The sequence below is a fragment of the Ranitomeya imitator genome, chromosome 2 (genome assembly GCF_032444005.1).
Source record: "Ranitomeya imitator isolate aRanImi1 chromosome 2, aRanImi1.pri, whole genome shotgun sequence".
Lineage (NCBI taxonomy): Eukaryota > Metazoa > Chordata > Amphibia > Anura > Dendrobatidae > Ranitomeya > Ranitomeya imitator.
In genome coordinates, this window is record NC_091283.1 from 349866833 (window position 1) to 349888125 (window position 21293).

The window sequence follows — 21293 nt, forward strand, 5'->3', positions numbered from 1 at the left end:
TTGTTTGTAAAAGGCTCAAAGTGTCTCTTTGGAGTTCAGAAGATTTCTTTCTTGGGGTATATTTTTTCCCCTTCTACTATTGAGATGGATCCCGTCAAGGTTCAGGCTATTTGTGACTGGACGCAGCCTACATCTCTTAAGAGTCTACAGAAGTTCTTGGGCTTTGCTAATTTCTATCGTCGTTTCATAACTAATTTTTCTAGTGTTGTTAAGCCTTTGACGGATTTGACTAAGAAGGGTGCTGATGTTGCTGATTGGTCTCCTGCGGCTGTGGAGGCCTTTCAGGAACTTAAGCGCCGGTTTTCTTCTGCTCCTGTGTTGCGTCAGCCAGATGTTTCGCTTCCTTTCCAGGTTGAGGTTGATGCTTCCGAGATTGGAGCGGGGGCGGTTTTGTCACAGAGAAGCTCCGATTGCTCGGTGATGAAGCCATGTGCGTTCTTTTCTAGAAAATTTTCGCCCGCTGAGCGGAATTATGATGTTGGTAATCGGGAACTTTTGGCCATGAAGTGGGCATTTGAGGAGTGGCGTCATTGGCTGGAGGGTGCTAGACATCGTGTGGTGGTCTTGACTGATCACAAAAATCTGATTTACCTTGAGTCTGCCAAGCGTCTTAATCCTAGACAGGCTCGTTGTCACTGTTTTTCTCTCGTTTCAATTTTGTGGTTTCATACCTGCCAGGTTCAAAGAATGTGAAGGCGGATGCTCTTTCTAGGAGTTTTGTGCCTGACTCCCCTGGAAATTCTGAGCCCACTGGTATCCTTAGGGATGGGGTGATTTTGTCGGCTGTCTTCCCAGACTTGCGACGTGCTTTGCAGGAGTTTCAGGCGGGTAAACCTGATCGTTGTCCGCCTGAGAGACTGTTTGTTCCGGATAGTTGGACCAGTAGAGTCATCTCCGAGGTCCATTCTTCTGCGTTGGCAGGTCATCCTGGAATATTTGGTACTAGAGACTTGGTGGCCAGGTCTTTTTGGTGGCCTTCCTTGTCGAGGGATGTGCGTTCTTTTGTGCAGTCTTGTGAGGTTTGTGCTCGGGCTAAGCCTTGCTGTTCTCGAGCCAGTGGATTGTTGTCACCTTTGCCTATCCCGAAGAGGCTTTGGACGCACATTTCCATGGACTTTATTTCGGATCTCCCTGTCTCTCAAAAAATGTCCGTCATCTGGGTTGTGTGTGACCGCTTTTCTAAAATGGTTCATCTGGTACCCTTGCCTAAGTTACCTTCCTCCTCTGAGTTGGTCCCTCTGTTTTTCCAGAACGTGGTTCGTTTGCATGGGATTCCGGAGAACATCGTTTCTGACAGGGGATCCCAGTTTGTGTCTAGATTTTGGCGGACGTTCTGTGCTAAGATGGGCATTGATTTGTCCTTTTCGTCTGCATTCCATCCTCAGACGAATGGCCAGACGGAGCGAACTAATCAGACCTTGGAAACTTATTTGAGGTGTTTTGTTTCTGCTGTTCAGGATGACTGGGTTACCTTTTTGCCGCTGGCCGAGTTTGCCCTTAATAATCGGGCTAGTTCTGCTACCTTGGTTTCTCCTTTCTTTTGTAATTCGGGGTTTCATCCTCGTTTTTCCTCTGGTCAGGTGGAGCCTTCTGATTGTCCTGGAGTGGACATGGTGGTGGATAGGTTGCATCAGATTTGGAGTCATGTGGTGGACAATTTGAAGTTGTCCCAGGAGAAGGCTCAGCAGTTTGCTAATCGCCGTCGCCGCGTGGGTCCTCGACTTCGTGTTGGGGACTTGGTGTGGTTGTCTTCTCGTTTTGTTCCTATGAAGGTCTCTTCTCCTAAGTTCAAGCCTCGGTTCATCGGTCCTTATAGGATCTTGGAAATTCTTAACCCTGTGTCGTTTCGTTTGGATCTCCCCGCATCGTTTGCTATTCATAATGTGTTCCATCGGTCGTTGTTGCGGAGGTATGAGGTACCTGTTGTTCCTTCGCTTGAGCCTCCTGCTCCGGTGCTGGTGGAGGGAGAATTGGAGTATGTTGTGGAGAAGATCTTGGATTCTCGTGTTTCCAGACGGAAACTCCAATATTTGGTCAAGTGGAAGGGTTATGGTCAGGAGGATAATTCTTGGGTGGTTGCCTCTGATGTTCATGCTGATGATTTGGTCCGCGCTTTTCATAGGGCTCATCCTGGTCGCCCTGGTGGTTCTCGTGAGGGTTCGGTGACCCCTCCTCAAGGGGGGGGGGTACTGTTGTGAGTTCTGTTTTTGGGCTCCCTCTGGTGGTTACTGATGGTACTGGGTGATTTGTGTTCTGCTGTCTCTGGTGTCCACCTGTTCTATCAGGATATGGGAGTTTCCTATTTAACCGGGCTTTCTTGTCATTTCCTGGCCGGCTATCAAGGTTATCAGAGTGTTTTGTTACCTCAGCTTCTGGCTTCAGTAATCTTCAGGACAAGCTAAGTTTTGATTTTCTTGTTTCTCGTTTTGCTTTATTTTTGTCTTGTCCAGCTTGCAGATACGTGTTTCTTTGCTGCTGGTTGCTCTAGTGGGCTGTAATTGCTCCTCATGTTCCATGAGTTGGAACATGAGTTCAAGTAATTTCAGGATGGCTTTTTGAAGGGTTTTTTGCTGACCGCGCAGTTTACTTTTGTATCCTCTGCTATCTAGTTTTAGCGGGCCTCATTTTGCTGAATCTGTTTTCATACTGCGTATGTGCCTTCCTCTCATTTCACCGTCATATGTGGGGGGCTGCTATTTCTGTGGGGTATTTCTCTGGAGGCAAGAGAGGTCTGTGTTTCTTCTAATAGGGGAAGTTAGATCTTCGGCTGGTGCGAGACGTCTAGGATCAACGTAGGCACGTTCCCCGGCTATTATTATTTGTGTGTTTAGGTTTAGGGTCGCGGTCAGCTCAGGTTCCATCACCCTAGAGCTCATTTCTGCTTGTCCTTTTGTGATTCCCTGCCATTGGGATCATGACACTTACCTAGTCCCAGCGATCCTCGCGCTGTCCCTGCCGTCCCACGGGCTTCTGTGCTGCAGTGTCTTCCCCTCTTCAGCGGTCACGTGGGACCGCTCATTAGAGAAATGAATAAGCGGCTCCACCTCCCATAGGGGTGGAGCCGCCTATTCATTCCTCTAATCAGCGGTGCCGGTGACCGCTGATAGAGAAAGAAGCTGCGGCACCGAAGACCAGGCAGAGGGACAGCGCAAGGATCGCCAGGACTAGGTAAGTATAGCATATTCACCTGTCCGCGTTCCAGCCGCCGGACGTCGCTCCATCTTCCCGTCCGGCACCTCCATCTTCCCGGCGTCTGCGCTCTGACTGTTCAGGCAGAGGGCGCGATGACGCATATAGTGTGCGCGGCGCCCTCTGCCTGATCAGTCAGAGCAGAGACGCCGGGAAGATGGAGGCGCCGGAACGAGACGCCGGGAGCTGCAATCAAGGGAGGTGAGTATGTGTTTTGTTTTTTTTATTGCAGCAGCAGCAGAGATTTATGTCGAGCATCTATGGGGCACAATGAACGGTGCAGAGCACCGTATATGGGCACAGCTATGGGGCACAATGAACGGTGCAGAGCACCGTATATGGGCACAGCTATGGGGCACAATGAACGGTGCAGAGCACCGTATATGGGCACAGCTATGGGGCACAATGAACGGTGCAGAGCACCGTATATGGGCACAGCTATGGGGCACAATGAACGGTGCAGAGCACCGTATATGGGCACAGCTATGGGGCACAATGAACGGTGCAGAGCACCGTATATGGGGCACAGCTATGGGGCACAATGAACGGTGCAGAGCACCGTATATGGGGCACAGCTATGGGGCACAATGAACGGTGCAGAGCACCGTATATGGGGCACAGCTATGGGGCACAATGAACGGTGCAGAGCACTATATGGGGCACAGCTATGGGGAAATATGAACGGTGCAGAGCACTATATGGCACAGCTATGGGGAAATAATGATCTATTTTTATTTTTGAAATTCACCGGTAAATGCTGCATTTCCACCCTAGGCTTATACTCGAGTCAATAAGTTTTCCCAGTTTTTTGTGGCAAAATTAGGGGGGTCGGCTTATACTCGGGACGGCTTATACTCGAGTATATACGGTACTTAACAAAAAAAGTGTGAAACAAATGAAATTGTCTTATATTCTAGGTTCTTCAAAGTAGCCACCTTTTGCTTTGATGACTGCTTTCGACACTCTTGGCATTCTCTTGATGAGCTGCAAGAGGTAGTCACCAGAAATGGTTTTCACTTCACAGGTGTGCCCTGTCAGATTGGATACCATGTTTTGGTATAGGTGGTTTTCCTTATTGGATGCTGCCCTTCCCGTGGTTGTTCCTTCCCGGTGAAAGACCTGGCTATTCATTGCTTGCGTTGAGAAACACGTGATGGTGTCTCCACGGCTTTTCTACATGCATTTACATATTTCCCTTAAGGGATGGGGGCAGTGTTCTGGAATCACTGCGTTGAGAAACACGTGATGGTGTCGGTGTCTCCGCGGTGTTGGATGTTTTGATCTCCCCGAGGTCATTCATCCTTATGTTTATAGTCCTTTTACTAGGCACTGCTCCTAATAGCCAGTTTCCTACTCCACACTGATGAGGGGCAAATACCCCAAAACAGCTGTCTGTGGATGGATACCATGTTTTGGTATAGGTGGTTTTCTTTATTGGATGCTGCCCTTCCCGTGGTTGTTCCTTCGCGGTGAAAGACCTGGCTATTCATTGCTTGCGTTGAGAAACACGTGATGGTGTCTCTGCGGCTTTTCTACATGGAAGTCTGAATGACACTCTCAGCAATCACCCAGACCTAGGCATTCTCTCAATGGCTTGCTTGCTTGCGGGCACCTTGGACAGTCCTTAAAACATGCTCAACAAGACCACAGTATATGCAGAGTCCCAGATAGTTTCTAAGTTTGCTCTCCACAGCACAAGAACCGGCAACTCCAACCTCCATCACATGTGAACAGACCCGCTCCGGGGAGTGTAACAGGCACCCTGCTGCTTGCCCACCACATCTCTCCAAAATTCTGCGGTCCATCCTTTTAGCCTGAGTCATGGCCTCTTCCTAAAGCAAGGGGAATCATGAAGAACCAGATAGTACGTAAGGGCTTCAAAAAGGCCTCTAATTAATTAGCACCTGAAAGACATATCATTCCACTGAACTCTGGTGGACCATTGCTGGAATTCGGTACTGTAGTACTCAGCGGTGCAGGTCCCCTATGTCAGGTTCATGATCTTAACCATAATGACCCCCGAATCTGTCAGGTTTGTCATAAATTAAACCTAAGTTGTCAAAGAATGCGTCAACAGAAACCTGTTCTGGGGCCTGTGGGGACAGTGAAAACACCCAGGTCCGAGAACCCTCTTGCAGAAGGTATATAAGTATTCCCACCTCCTGGCGCTCATAGCTTGAAGACTGAGGTAGCAGGGTAAAAACTAACCTACAGCTCTTGCTGAAAACTCAAACTGTTTCTTCTTTTCCAAAAATGTATCAGGAAGAGTTACGCATTCAGAGGAGGTCACCAGCACGTCTGAAGATACAGAAGTCACACTCGCCGCAGGAAACAAGGAGCTGGTGAGCTTTCACACAGCAAGACACCTTTTCCTGGTCCTGCAACTGTAATGATTCAAGGTTCTGGTGCTGTTTAACTAGATACTAAATCATTTGGGTCAGATTTGCCACCTGATCACAATGCGTGTGAATGGGATCCTTTCTGGCAAAAAAAAAAAAGTTATGTGATGCTGAGTTACTACTCACGGACAAGCCATGCGCAGGGAAGACCAGTAGTCCAAGATCAACTGCCAAAAAGAGTTCATCAAAGACAAAGGGATACAAAAAAAATGAACAGAGGCAAAGTCCGGGGTCAGGCAGCTAAAGTCCGAGTACATCAAGGCAAAAGGGATAATACAAACGAGTAGCCAAAAGGCAAATTCAAGGTCTGGCAACGCAGATCAGAAAATCAGTACACAGAGTAAAGGCTATGTCTGACCATTGCCATCCAGTGAAATACCAGATAATCACTCTGAACAGGTGACACCTGGAATAAACCCTGCCGTACAAGCCAGATTGGGCAGCTGAGCTGTCACTCACGATACTGACAGCCCTGGGTCCTAAGGGTGGCTGAGCTGTCACTCACAGCGTCCTTAGGACACTGTGACTGGTAGAATCATGACAAATAGGCAGCCGAGTAGTGCATAGCTTGTGAGGCATGGGCACAGGACAGAGTGCAGATTTAATAGAACGTCTACAAAATTAAACACATAATTGTTCCAATCAGTCAATACGTAAATACAGAAGCTGCTACTCACTTGAGTGGTTATCTGTAGGAATCTCCTCTTTACACCACTCATCAGCCTTCACATATGTCCCTGTAGTATTAATATAGGTCAGATCTTCACCCTGAAACAAATATTGTAAAAGTCACAGAGAGATGGAGAACTCACATCTATGATCAATTCTAATCCTGCCTTCTTCACAAATCTCATTAACAAGTGTAAGAAAGTGGAAGAATGATCAGAACCCCCTGAAGATCATATAATAAATGTAATATGTTACATTGCTGCCTTTCTCAGTTACTGTATTGATTTACCAGGGTACTGTGTAAAGTAATGCTTGCCTCAGAATTTTTGGATAACAAACGATTAACAATTAGAAGCTCGGGCTTCAGCAGTATAGAGGGCTGTGAAGCCTAGTACACGAGATTGCCTGTACTTACAGCAATGTGAACACAAGCCAGACAGAAAGCAGATTCTATCAGAACAGTAATCCAGAAAAAGAAGCAGAAGCATTATCTTGGAAGGGATTACAGGTTAGGGCTCATACTCATTTGCGAGAAAAACGGATGAGTGCAATCTGAGAGAAAAAAATAGGATTGCACTCTGACCAATGTTATTCAATGGGTTACATCTCATCTGCGTTTTCTCAGCTGAAATTGGACAGAGAAAAAAAAAAAAAAAAATCGCAGCATGCTGCCAATTGCTGTGTATCTCGGACGACACTCGCCAATGCAAGTCAATGGATGAGAGGAAAAAAAAAAAAAATCACACAGCACTCGCACCATGCAGATGCTGTCTGTTTTTCATGCACCAGTGCCCTTTGAAAAGCCGGTAGTTCTCTGGACTGGTAACCTCTGGACAGTAGGAAAATGCCAGTGCATTTTCCACGCTCCAGAGTTCAGCGCAGGTCAGGCTGTGAGGCAGCGCAGCATCAGTGACGGCACCACTAGTCACCGAAGCTGCCGTTCGCAGCCGTGCTGAACTGTGATGACCTCTGGACCGTGGGAAAATTGTGTTGTGGTTTATTTCATTAAAATACTTTATTCTAGCTGTGTCTATTTAACATGTAACAACTATAGGATTAGGAATGGATAGATTATTGACACCTCCCCATTACTAAGCAGTGGGCTTGATGTGACTTTACAATACAAAGGTGATATCAACCCAACAACTATTACCTCACATGCCACCACTACAGGGCAAGTGGGAAGAGCGAGGCTAAGTGTCGAATTGGCGCATCTTAGAGATGCGACTTTTCTGGGGTGGCTGAGTGCTGATGTTTTTAGGCGGGGGGGGCTATGTCTATGGCTCCTTCTTAGGCTATTAATATCAGCCCGCAGCTGTCTGCATAGCCTGTGTTGGTTATTAATTATAGGGGGACCCCACGTCATTTTTTTGGGAGGTCCCCCATTTTAATAGCCAGTAAAGGCTAAGTATGCAGCTGTGAGCTGATATTAATGGCCTGGGAAGCTCCATGGGTATTACCCCCTTCCCAGGCCATAAACATCTGCCCCCAGTCATTTGCTTTCCCTCTGCTGGTTGCGAAAATTGCGCGGGAGCCCAGGCCCTTTTTTTCTGCAATACAATCTTCTATTAATTAAATACATGTACAGTAATTTGCACACACACTCTACTAATTGTATTTGTCACTGTCATCTATACATCTAGGACCCCTACTCTTCTCAATCTATACACTTGGCTTGGGGCAACTCATAAAGTCCCATGGATTCCAGTACCACCTTCATGCTGATGACACTCAGATCTACCTCTCTGGCCCAGACGTCACCGCTCTGCTGTCCAGAATCCCAGAGTGCCTATCAGCCATATCCTCCTTCTTCTCCTCTCGCTTCCTCAAACTAAATGTGGACAAATCTGAACTCATCATCGTTCCTCCATCCCACAGATCTTCCTTACCTGACCCATCTATCGCAATCAATGACATCATGCTTTCCCCCGTACCAGAAGTCCGCTGCCTTGGAGTAACCTTCGACTCTGCCCTGTCCTTCAAACCGCACATCCAAGCTATTTCCACCTCCTGTCGCCTCCAGCTCAAAAATATCTCCAGAATCCGTCCTTTCCTCAACCTTCAGTCTACTAAAATGCTTGTGCACGCCCTCATCATCTCCCGCCTTGACTACTGCAACATCCTTTTCTGTGGCCTCCCTGCTAACACCCTTGCACCTCTCCAGTCCATCCTTAACTCTGCTGCCCGACTAATCCATCTCTCTCCTCGCTACTCCTCTGCTTCCCCCCCTCTGCAAATCTCTTCACTGGCTCCCATTCCCTCAGCGTATCCAGTTCAAATTACTAATACTGACCTACAAAGCCATCCACAACCTGTCCCCTCCATATATCTCTGAACTAATCTCCCGATATCTTCCCTCACGTAATCTCCGGTCCTCCCAAAACCTCCTTCTCTCCTCCACACTTATTCGCTCCTCCTCCAATCGCCTCCAAGATTTCTCCCGAATATCCCCCATCCTCTGGAATTCTCTGCCCCAACACGTCCGACTATCAACCACATTCGGATCCTTCAGACGGAACCTGAAAACTCATCTCTTCAGGAAAGCCTACAGCCTGCACTGACCCCGCTGCCTCCTCATCACTACCAAAGCTACCGCCTCACCAACACCAGAGCTCCTGCAACCCCCAACCTACTGTCTCCTCCTTCCCCATAATCCTGTAGAATGTAAGCCCGCAAGGGCAGGGTCCTCGCCCCTCTGTGTCAGTCTGTCATTGTTAGTTTATTTACTGTAAGTGATATCTGTAACTTGTATGTAACCCCTTCTCATGTACAGGACCATGGAATCAATCGTGCTATATAAATAAATAATAATAATCTACCTATTCTATTTGTATTTACTGTATGTAATCCATCTCTTCTATCTATCCCTCTATGCATTATATATATATATATATATGTGTGTGTGTGTGTGTCACAGACATCTATATACAGCTCTGGCAAAAATTAAGAGACGACCACATCAAAACCCTGTCATGGGCAGCCCAATCTCCAGACCTGAACCCCATTGAAAACCTCTGGAATGTAATCAAGAGGATGATGCATAGTCACAAGCCATCAAACAAAGAAGAACTGCTTACATTTTTGCGCCACAAGCAGTGTAAAGACTGGTGGAAAGCATGCCAAGATGCATGAAAGCTGAGATTAAAAATCATGGTTATTCCACAAAATATTGATTTCTGAACTCTTCCTGAGTTTAAACATTAGTATTGTTGTTTCTAAATGATTATGAACTTTCTTATTTGCTTTATTTGAGGTCTGAAAGCACTGGGGTTTGTTTTTGTTTTGACCATTTCTCCTTTAAAGAAAAAAATATAAAATGTATTGCTTGGAAATTCAGAGACAAGTTGTCAGAAGTTTATAGAATAAAAGAGTCTAAGGGGTAACGTTTCTCCTTATGGAGAGTGACATACCAGCTGGCTTGTCAAGGTAAGGAGCCTTATTTGCCGTAAAATGCTTCTCTGGGAAATTAAATATGCAAATTGCCTCTTCTGAGAAAAAGAGGACTTAACTCTATAGCGCCACCTGTTGGAAGTAGCGATCCTACAAGTCACAATCAACCCTCTAACGAGTCGTGCAATATGACTTAGGATAAAAGCCAAATCAGTATCTCAATTCGCAGACACGGTGTTTCGGGCTGTTGGCCCTCGTCAGTGCGAAACATGACAACTGATTTGGCTAGGTGAGAGGCTCTGGACTGGGGTCTAAGGGGTAACGTTTCTCCTTATGGAGAGTGACATACCAGCTGGCTCGTCAAGGTAAGGAAGCTTATTTGCCGTACAATGCTCCTCTGGGAAATTAAATATGCAAATTGCCTCTTCTGAGAAAAAGAGGACTTAACTCTATAGCGCCACCTGTTGGAAGTAGCGATCCTACAAGTCACAATCAACCCTCTAACGAGTCGTGCAGTGGAGTTGGGATTGGCGGTCAGTACCTGAAGGTGCAAATTTTGGCTTTGGCAGCTTTATTTAACTGTGACCTGGTTAATGACAGATGGGGGCAAGGTTTGTCAAAGCATATAGTAAAAAGAACTCTGTCCCATCTCCTACACCTCCTCCTTGGGATCTAAATTTAGTGTTATCAGCACTAGCAGAAAGTCCCTTTGAGCCATTGAACACGGCAGCAGAAAAAAGTCACGTTAAAAACGACATTGTTAGTGGCACTCACTTGGGCCCGTAGGATAGATGACTTGCAAGCACTATCAGCAAACCCTCCCTACACCCAGGCGATCCATTATTTTGTAAACCGCACTCGGACTGAAAATACAGTCGTATCTCTTCTGATTTACCAACGTAATTGCCACTAACAGTCTCCAACCCTGACCTTTAAATGGCACTGTCTTGGTGGGGGAGAATTATCTGCTGCGCTACTGATAAATATTCCAAAAAAGTGTGATATGGTAAAGTTTGTGGTTTAATTCTCATACTTTCTACATATCAGGAAATGTAGATACCCTGTTTCCCCAACATAAGCCCTACCAGGAATTTTTGGCCTTTTTGGAGTAGTCTTGAAATATAAGCCCTACTCCAAAAATAAGCCCTAGTTGTGGTTTAATGAGGAAGTGTCCAGGCAGCTAAAAGAGTTAACGAATACAGCGGGATCCTTAATTTAAGAAAGCGGACACCCACAAAAGAAAGCACACCCCACACAAAAAAAAATTAAAAAAATTGCACTCAATAGACCCTAAAAAATTACAGCTGGCAAGTGCCATGGTGGATGGGCTCTCGAACAGAGATCTGCGTCGCTATCAGGTCCCTCGCCGTTCCAGCTGCATTGCTTGGAGCCCCTGTGCAAGAAATGTGTCTGGGCCCCCCTCCTTTTATGGCGACAAAGCTACAAATAAATATATAGCTACACACACATACATGTATATATATTACATAGTCTCCTTTATTATGTACAGTGCCTTGTGAAAGTATTCGGCTCCCTGGAACTTTTCAACCTTTTTCCATATATCATGCTTCAAACATAAAGATACCAAATGTAAATTTTTGGTGAAGAATCAACAACAAGTGGAACACAATTGTGAAGTTGAACGAAATTTATTAGCTATTTTACATTTTTGTGGATTGCATACAAAGATCAGGTGCAAGAGAGCAATACTGCTTCCAGCTAGCAGGGGGGGCAACCACTGTGGAATGCAGGGAGATCTGACAGTGAGGCAGATTTGTATGCGAGAGCTCAATCACTTGTCATCTTTTTTGTTTAGGGTCTGGTAAGTGATATCCTTTTGGTGGGGCATCTGCTTTCTTTTGGGGTAAACAGCAGATAGAGAACAATAATTTAAAAAATGGAAATTAAAATATAAATACTGTATATACTTAGCCAGTAGATGGCACCCCAAACAACGGAGAAACAGCAATAGAATGGGAATAAATGACCACTTCAAAATTCATAGGATCTCACAATGTCAACTGAAGTACAGCAAAACGTGAGAGTTTATATTAAAACTTATGGTAACTTTTACGAGGTCGCTAAAATGAAAAAGAAGTGCTGCCTAAAAAAGGGAAAAGGGGCTCCAGCTAGGGTATGTAACCCGTGGCATAGAGTGGAGGCCCATCCTTTTATAATGGAACACAAAGTCAAAGAAAGTTGAAATCCTGGTCCACCATCCTCTAGTGAAATCCCGGATCGGAAAAACCACCCAAGGTATGGGAACACAGATAACAGCGAGACATCAAACCCCACACATCCATATGTCAATGCAGATCTGGGTAACAAGTCTACACCTCTTCTCCCAGTGTCCACTATTGGCTGCAGTGCTGATGTCCTGACTCTGCTGGTTACATCTACATTATCTGTATTCTAAAGAGTTATCACTGTGTTATCTGTGGTGTTACATAGGACTGCAGGTAACATCTACGACATGATCTGTACTCACAGTTATTAGTGATGAGCGAGTGTACTCGTTGCTCGGGTTTCCCAGAGCACGCTCGGGTGGTCTCCGAGTATTTGTTAGTGCTCGGACATTTAGTTTTCGTGGCCTCAGCTGCATGATTTACAGCTGCTAGTCAGGCTGAATACATGTGAGGAATGCCTGTTTGTTTGGAAATTCCCACATGTATTTAGTCTGTCCAGCAGCTGTAAATCATGCAGCTGCGGTGAGGAAAACTAAATCTCCGAGCACTAACAAATACTCAGAGATCACCCGACGATGCTTGAGGAGACCCGAGCAACAATGCTATTCGCTCATCACTTAAAGTTATCACTGTGTTATCTGTGGTGTTACATAGGACTGCAGGTGACATCTACGACATTATCGGTAAGGAGAATGCAGAAAAGTCCAGCTCACAGATGAAATCCAAAAAAGTCCATTTTTTTACCCAAGGTACATGAAGCAAAGATTAAAATTGTGTGTTCACAAAAAAAGAGAATACAGGCATCATATGATGTGTTTTCAGCGACAAGAGCTCTTTGTACATTATCTGTATTCAAGAGTTATCACTGTGCTATCTGTGGTATTACATAGGACTGCAGGTGACATCTACTACATTACCTGTACTCAGCGTTATCACAGTGTTATCTGTGGCGTTACATACACTATGTTCCAAATTATTATGCAAATAATATTTCCTCATATTTTCTCTAAATTACCTATCTGAATTGCAGTCATTGTTATTTTCCAGTCATCTACTATTCTAGTATAATTGCAATGTTTTGGAACAAACTGCCAATGAAAACAGTATCTTTTTAAAAAAAATAAACACTCAAAATGCATCTTCCAAATTATTATGCACAGCAGAGTTTTCAACCTTTTTTTTATTTAATTTTGAACAAAAAAATGGTCAATTGTGAAGTTATAAGCATTATCAGCTTATTACAAAATGAAATCAAACAGTTTTCAAGTGAAATCTTTATTCTAGGTGATGTTACATTTGCACATAGGACCCCTTGTTAGAAAGAAGCTTCTGAACTCTCTCGTCCATTGAATTTGTCAGTTTTTGGATGGTTTCTGCTTCAGTTGTTTTGCATGTGGACAGAATACCCTCTCAGAGCTGTTGCTTAGATGTGAACTGCCTCCCGCCATCATAGACACTCCTTTTGATGATGCTCCAGAGGTTCTCAATGGGGTTGAGGTCAGGGGAAGATGGTGGCCACACCATGAGTTTGTCCTCTTTTATGCCCAGAGCAGCCAGAGATGCAGATGTGTTTTTTGCAGCATGAGATGGTGCATTATCATGCATGACAAGGATCTTGCTGTGGAAAGCACGGTTCTTCCTCTTGAACCATGGCAGGAAGTGTTGTTTTAGAAACTCCACATAGATTATGGAGTTCATCTTTACCCCTTCAGGGATCATAAAGGGGCCGACAATCTCTCTCCCCATGATTCCAGCCCAAAACATTACTCCACCTCCTCGTTGGCGCCTTTGCCGTGTTTTCATGGGGTGTCCATCAACCAGCCATCCTCCACTCCATCCATCTGGACCATCGAGCGTTGCACGGCACTCATCGGTGAACAAAACAGTTTGGAAGTCAGTCTTAATGTATCTTTTGGCCCACTGGAGCCGTTTCTGCTTGTGTGCAGTGGACAGAGGTGGTCGACAGGATGGCTTACGCACAGATGCAAACCTCTGAAGGACCCTGCATCTTGTTGTTCTGGGGACGTTGGAGGCACCAGCAGCTTCAAAACCTTGTCTGCTGCTATGACAAGGCATTTTTGCAGCTGCTCTTTTAACCTTACGCACTTGCCTGTTGGAAAGAGTCCTCAATTTTTCCTTATCAGCACGCACACGTGTGTGCTGGGAATCAGCTACATACTTCTTGATTGTGCAATGATCACGATGAAGTGTCTTGGCAATGTTGATTGTAGTCATGCCTTGACCTAAATACTCCACAATTTGTTGCTTCTCAGCAGCTGACACATCCTTTTTCTTTCCCATTTTGGCCAAAAATGTAGGCTGCTTAATAATGTGGAACAGCCTTCTTAAGTAGTCTTGCCTTTATTTGGACACACCTGCCAAACTAATTTGCACAGGTATCTGCAATTGCTTTCAGTGATATAAAGAGCCCTGACACACATCACCATCAATGAGTTTAAATGACAAACAAAAAAATTCTAACCTTATCACTCCTAAACTCTTTGTGCATAATAATTTGGAACACAGTGTAGGATTGCAGGTGATATTTATTCATGATATGTCTGTCACGGTGAGGATTCCTTTATCATCCCCACCACTCACACCAATTTGTCATAAACCGGGGTTGTTTGGTTGCCCCTGGTTACTTTCTGAAGGGGATTTATCTATATCCTGTTACGGTTTGGAACTTGCAGGTCTCTGGCGCTCCCCTTACCCTCTGGTCAGACTAGGTACTTCAGCTAGGATAATTAGTCACCAGAAAGGCTGCCTTACATTGTACTGGCTAATGGGCACGCTGCAATATAACTACTCCCACTCAGGCGGGAACAATAATTATCAATGCCTCCGTTGCTACAACACCTCCCAAACGCACAGGACAACTCCACTGCCACCAGCTTCGATTTTGTTACGTAGTAACAGGTCCAGAGCCAAACTAAATTAGTAGCGTAATTCACTTCAGAGGATGTGACAGTTCGTTATAGAGCAAGGAGAGATAAAGCTAGTAATTTTATATAATTTACTCCAATAAAGGTAGGCAGTGTTTACAGAAAGGTAAAAAGATATTATAAAAGTAGACAAGTCGTATGCACAAACAATTACAAATAAAATGGGTTTAAAGTTGAAAAGACACTCCCATTTTGTTCAGATCATTTCATCTCCTGGCTGACCATGTGCTCAGGGGACACATCAAGATGCATCACAAATCTGTACAGCAGCTAGACCCTGGACAAAAGACACTGGAAGACTGCTGCTTCACTCACTTATTTCCCAGCCTAAAACCAAAGCACTCCCCTGTGGTGACCTCACTCAGGGCTCAATCCTCCCCTTTCTTAGACCTGTGGCAAACCATTTTTAATACATAGCTCGCTGTATGAACCTCGCATACGAACGACACAAGGATCAAGATGTGCACTCGTTGGGTTTATCTCCTAGCGATTTTTATGAGCTATAGATCTCTCGATGGACATCCGAAATATATAATCCTTATATCTTTAGCCCGGATCGGTGCCAATATACATAACCTTAAAAGAACAAAAGAATCCCATGCTTGCTGTACCAATTTTAGACAGTATCAGGTGGGAGGAGGGAATGAGGAATGTAGGGCGAGTCTGGGTTTCCCAGCACAGGCCATATAAATTCTTGAAGGGGGGAAGACGTATAGGATTACGCACGCAGGCAGAGTAAGGAGAAAAGTTGATTTTACCTCAAGGGAAGGGGGGCTGTCATCACCCACAGGCATGTGTCTGAAAAGCAATGGGCCTCTTTGGCACATACTCAAAACATGGAATATTCATATTATCGTGACAATGTCCTTAGAGAGTTATCACTGTTAGGGCCGGCGTCAGAAACCAGCGTAACCGGGCAAGTGCCAGGGCCCTGGCGAGATGGGGGGGGCACACTCACGCTGTCTGAGATACAGGCGACTCACCCCCCACCAGTGTTGACTCACCCCCCCCAGCGCCGACTCACCCCCCTGCCAGCGCCGCCGCATTCAACTATATCAGTTGCTATGATGCCGGTACAGTTGAATGCAATGATGGAGGAGAGAGCGTCAAATGACGTTCCCTCTCCCATCATTCCCCTCTGCCTCTGACACTGCGGGTGCGAGATGGTGTCATATCATCGTGTACCTGCTGTGTGTGTCGGGCAGATGGCAGCTACTGAGACCGGAGCCGAGCCTGGAGCACCAGAAGCAGAGCGGGGCACGAGGAGAGGTGAGGATTGTGGGTTTTTTTTTCAATCTATCAATGAGTGATAACTGGATTGTGGGGCCATTCTCGGAGGGGCTACATTATATTCTATGGGGGCTGTATTACATTACATTCTAATGGGGGGCTGTATTACATTCTATGGGGTGCTGTGCTGTATTATATTCTATGGTGGGCTGTATTACATTCTGTGGGGGACTGTTTTATATTCTATAGGGGGCTATATTATATTCTATAAGGTGCTGTGCTGTATTATATTCTATGGGGGTTGTATTACATTGCATTATATGGGGGCTGTATTACATTCTATGGGGTGCTGTATTACATTCTATGGGGTGCTGTATTATATTCTATGGGGGGCTGTATTATATTCTATGGATGGGCTGTATTATACTCTATGGGAGGGCTGCATTATATTCTATGGGGTATGTATTATATTCAGTGAGGGAGGATTGCATCATACTCTTTTATAGGGCTACATTATATTCTATGGGGAGGTAGGCTGTATTATATTCTATGTATTAAATGTATTCTATGTATTAAATGTATTATATTCTATGAGCGGTGATTGCATCATACTCTATGAGGGGGCTACATTATACTATATGAGGATGGCTGCATTATACTCTATGAGGGGCCTACCATATATTATATATGCAGGGGCTGCATTATACTATATGAGGGGGCTGCATTATATTCTCTGGGGGTTATATTATACTCAGGGGGCTACAATATATTCTGTGGGGCGGCTGCATTATACTCTGTGAGGTGGCAGCATTATACTATATGTGGGCTGCATTATACTGTATTCAGGACTATGGGGAATACATTATATGAAGAACTATGGGGTGCATTATACTATGGGAAGTGAATTGTACTACATGGATGACTATGGCGGTGCATTATGCTATATGGAGCACTATGAGGAGTGTATTATACTATATGGGGTACTGAGCAGTGTATTTTAATATATGGAGGACTATGAGGAGTGTATTATACTATATGGAGGACTGAGGAGTGTATTAAACTATATTGAGAACAGAGGAGTGTATTATACTATATGGAGGACTGAGGAGTGTATTATACTATATGGAGGAGTGAGGGGTGTATTATACTATATGGAGGACTGTGGTGAACATTATAATATATGGAGGACTATGGGGTGTATTATACTAAACAAACAAAATGCTGACTATTCATAAAGTTGTATGCATACAGGTGCTGCTCACAAAATTAGAATATCATCAAAGTTAATTTATTTCAGTTCCTCAATACAAAAAATGAAACTCCATATTATATAGTCATTATAAACAGAGTGATCTATTTCATGTGTTTATTTAGGTTAATGTAGATGATTATGGCTTACAGCCAATGAAAACCCAAAAGTATTCTATAACGTTGATTTGCCTCTAATATTACAGGTACTGATACCCTGAGACATGTGGACCTTAGATCACCAGAGTTAGCCATCTGCTAAAGCACAGGATCTACATGTCACCAACTCCAAGAGTGACACAGTGCAGAAACGCCACTATCAGGACTTATTTTCCAGAACACACACTAGTAAGTGACTAAGTGACCAATCATTACTATATATTAGGTCGGACTCAGGAGTTCCACTTGCGAGAGCCTCGCATCACTTCACCCTGCACAGCCGTCTGTTCTTTGGACAGTAGTGTGCAGCTGCAGAGAAATACAGACGTTTCGGGTGATGCAATGCAAGGATCGAGCATCACTCTCACATAATTGGCATATAAGGGGTGGACTTACATAAAGCCCCTCTGCTGTATGGTATTGTAGAATTTACAATAGCTACACTCTTGTAAGAAGTGAATTCTTTGGCATTGTACTATACCTATATTTCTCTGCTGTATCTGTGCATCATGAATCGTGGTATGTGTTAAGGGGGGGGGGGGGGGGCACTGAGACCCTTTCGCCTGGGGCCCTCAAAAACCTGGAGCCAGCCCTGATCACTGTTATCTGTGAGGCGGCTTTGTATTCTTATAGAGCAGCATAATACACGTCTCGTGGTCTGGGCCACTAATCTTTTTTGGACCCCCCCCACAAAATGCAAAAAAGTGATCAAAGACAAAAAAAAACTAGAAATAAAGCCGCAAACATAAGGAAAAGTTAACGAAAAACCTTGTGGGAAAATATCTCCCAGACACCAGAGACTGCAGAGCCCGATCTCAGGGTCTCCGGGTCACAAGTCAGAGCCCAGCGACCAGCAACTGGGGGAGAACTTGTGTATTCAGGGGGGAAACATGGAAAACGGAACATCACAGAGATGGTAAAGGCCATTTATAATATAACGCTGGGAGCGTCACTCTGCCCGAAGCCTTTATAGACTGCGCAAGCGCCGGCGCAGTCTGGCCCCCACAGAGTGACGCTCCCAGGAGATCGCGGTATGCGTAAACACTGAACGCACCCCGCAATCTCCACTGGAGAGTCAGGGACCGTCAGGAGGGTGAGTATATTCACCTGTCCCCCGTTCCAGCGCTGCGTGCGGCTCCGTCTCCCGTCTCCTCTGCTGTGACATTCACTTAATGCGCGCCGGCGCAGCGCTGGAACGGGACAAACAGGTGAGTATAGCAAGTGCTGGGGGTCTGAGCTAGCGGTGATACCGGCACCTGACCCCCACAGCGCGCCGGTGTCCCCGCCTGCTCAGGCCCCCCAGCACTCGGCGCCCAGCGACGATAGGTGAGTATGGTATTTTTTTTTATATATCGCAGCAGCATACGGGGCATATATAATGGAGCGTCTTATGGGGCCATAAACCATAATGGAGCAGTGTACGGGGGGCATACACACTGGAGCGTCTTATGGGGGCCATAAACCTTTATGGAGCAGTGTACGGGGGCATACACACTGGAGCGTCTTATGGGGGCCATAAACCTTTATGGAGCAGTGTACGGGGGCATACACACTGGAGCGTCTTATGGGGGCCATAAACCTTTATGGAGCAGTGTACGGGGGCATATACACTGGAGCGTCTTATGGGGGCTATAAACCTATATGGAGCAGTGTACGGGGGCATACACACTGGAGCGTCTTATGGGGGCCATAATCCTTTATGGAGCAGTGTACGAGGGCATATACTATGGAGCATCTTATGGGGGCCATCAACCATAATGGAGCAGCGCATGGGGCATATGGATGGGAGAAGCAAATTAAAGAATGGTGGCGCAGGATGGGAGCAGCACATGATAGAACGGGGGCGCAGGATGGGAGCAGCACATGACAGAATAGGGGCGCAGGATGGGTGCAACACATGGCAGGATGGGGGCGCAGGATGGGAGCAGCACATGGCAGGATAGAGCAGCTCATGACAGGATGGGGACGCAGGATGGAGCAGCACATACCAGGATGGAGACCATATACCAATATAAATGCTCGCCACCCGGGCGTAGAACGGGTTCAATAGCTAGTTTATTATATGGGGAGGAAAAATGGCCGAGTGTGACCAGCGGCTAATCCTGATAGAGAATAACGGGGCCCCAGCACCTACCTCCACCTGCAGAGCCGCACTCCACATATATGGCTGCTCTGTGCGCACAGGACCTGTGATGAGGTCACAGGAGGGGAGGAGTCAGGGGTCACATGATCAGGGGCCTCAGTGTATGCAGGACTCTGCTGTGCTGGTTGTCATGGTGCTGGATGAGGGGAAGTTTGTGTGTGGGGTCAGGAGGGGTTTATAGTGTGGGTGTAGCAGAGCTGTGTGTGTATGAGGTGTATGGAGCGGAGCCGTGTGTACGGATTGTATGGAGTGGAGCCTTGTATGAGGTGAGCGGAGCAGACTGTTTATGAGGTGTACGGAGTGGAGCCGGGTGTGTACAGAGCGTATGTAGCGGAACAGTGTGTGTACGGAGCATATGTAGCGGAGCCGTGTGTATATGTCCCTCCCTTTACTTTGCTATAATTGCTGTCCCTCCTGTGTCTTCTCCAGGAGACACAAGAAATACAATCCCACCTCGTCCCCCCGATCTCTGTGCGGCCCCTCATATCTCTGATCTGCTCATCACTCTTCAGCTTGCTACAATGGAGAGAACCGCAGAAGCTGCAGGTCCTGGAGCAGCCGGACAGATGGTGGGCAACGATGGGCTGAGGGAGCGCTTATAATCTCACAGTCATGTGATCAGTCACATGTCCGGAGCTGACCGCTTACTAATGTATAAAGGAATTAATAATTCTATGTTATATATATAGGGTATGCTCGGACATTGGGGTCCACCTACGCTGAGCAGGGGGCGTTAAATGTGTGTAATAAGTGCCAACCTCTGCAGTAATGGAGGAAGGTTATGTACAGGGACTACTCTGGTCTTCTGCTGTATATGTTACTAGCACTCTACCCACGGCTTCGCTCACAGAAAATTATACACTACTCAAAAAAAGTAAACACTTAAAGGGAAGATACCGCGTTTGTAGGTCATTAATAAATCACTGCAATGTAGCATAACATGCTGCTATAAGCAAGTTTGAAATGCATGTGAAACAGATTTCATGTGTTATATGAGTTTAAAGAATGAACTGGGGGCTGACATCTTGGTTTTGCAGCAGTAGCAGGGCACTATCAATGTCAGATTACGGCACCCCATGGACATAGGAGATAATAGACCGGCGCTGACCCTATCTGTAACATTACATAGTAACATAGTTAGTAAGGCCGAAAAAAGACATTTGTCCATCCAGTTCAGCCTATATTCCATCATAATAAATCCCCAGATCTACGTCCTCCTACAGAACCTAATAATTGTATGATACAATATTGTTCTGCTCCAGGAAGACATCCAGGCCTCTCTTGAACCCCTCGACTGAGTTCGCCATCACCACCTCCTCAGGCAAGCAATTCCAGATTCTCACTGCCCTAACAGTAAAGAATCCTCTTCTATGTTGGTGGAAAAACCTTCTCTCCTCCAGACGCAAAGAATGCCCCCTTGTGCCCGTCACCTTCCTTGGTATAAACAGATCCTCAGCGAGATATTTGTATTGTCCCCTTATATACTTATACATGGTTATTAGATCGCCCCTCAGTCGTCTTTTTTCTAGACTAAATAATCCTAATTTCGCTAATCTATCTGGGTATTGTAGTTCTCCCATCCCCTTTATTAATTTTGTTGCCCTCCTTTGTACTCTCTCTAGTTCCATTATATCCTTCCTGAGCACCGGTGCCCAAAACTGGACACAGTACTCCATGTGCGGTCTAACTAGGGATTTGTACAGAGGCAGTATAATGCTCTCATCATGTGTATCCA

At 45.6% G+C, this 21293-nt stretch overlaps 1 protein-coding gene across 1 annotated transcript in view; it reads right to left on the reverse strand.

The window, feature by feature from the left end:
* LOC138663734 (zinc finger protein 665-like) overlaps positions 1–19592 on the reverse strand; it is a 110462-nt gene extending 90870 nt beyond the window's left edge. The window contains exons 1-2 of the mRNA XM_069750059.1: positions 19550–19592; positions 6266–6356 (exon numbers count right to left, since the gene is read on the reverse strand). Of these exons, the coding sequence (XP_069606160.1) occupies positions 6266–6307 (42 nt within the window). The 5' untranslated portion in view covers positions 6308–6356; positions 19550–19592. The remainder of the gene's footprint in view (positions 1–6265; positions 6357–19549) is intronic.
* Between the last annotated feature and the right edge of the window lie 1701 nt (positions 19593–21293).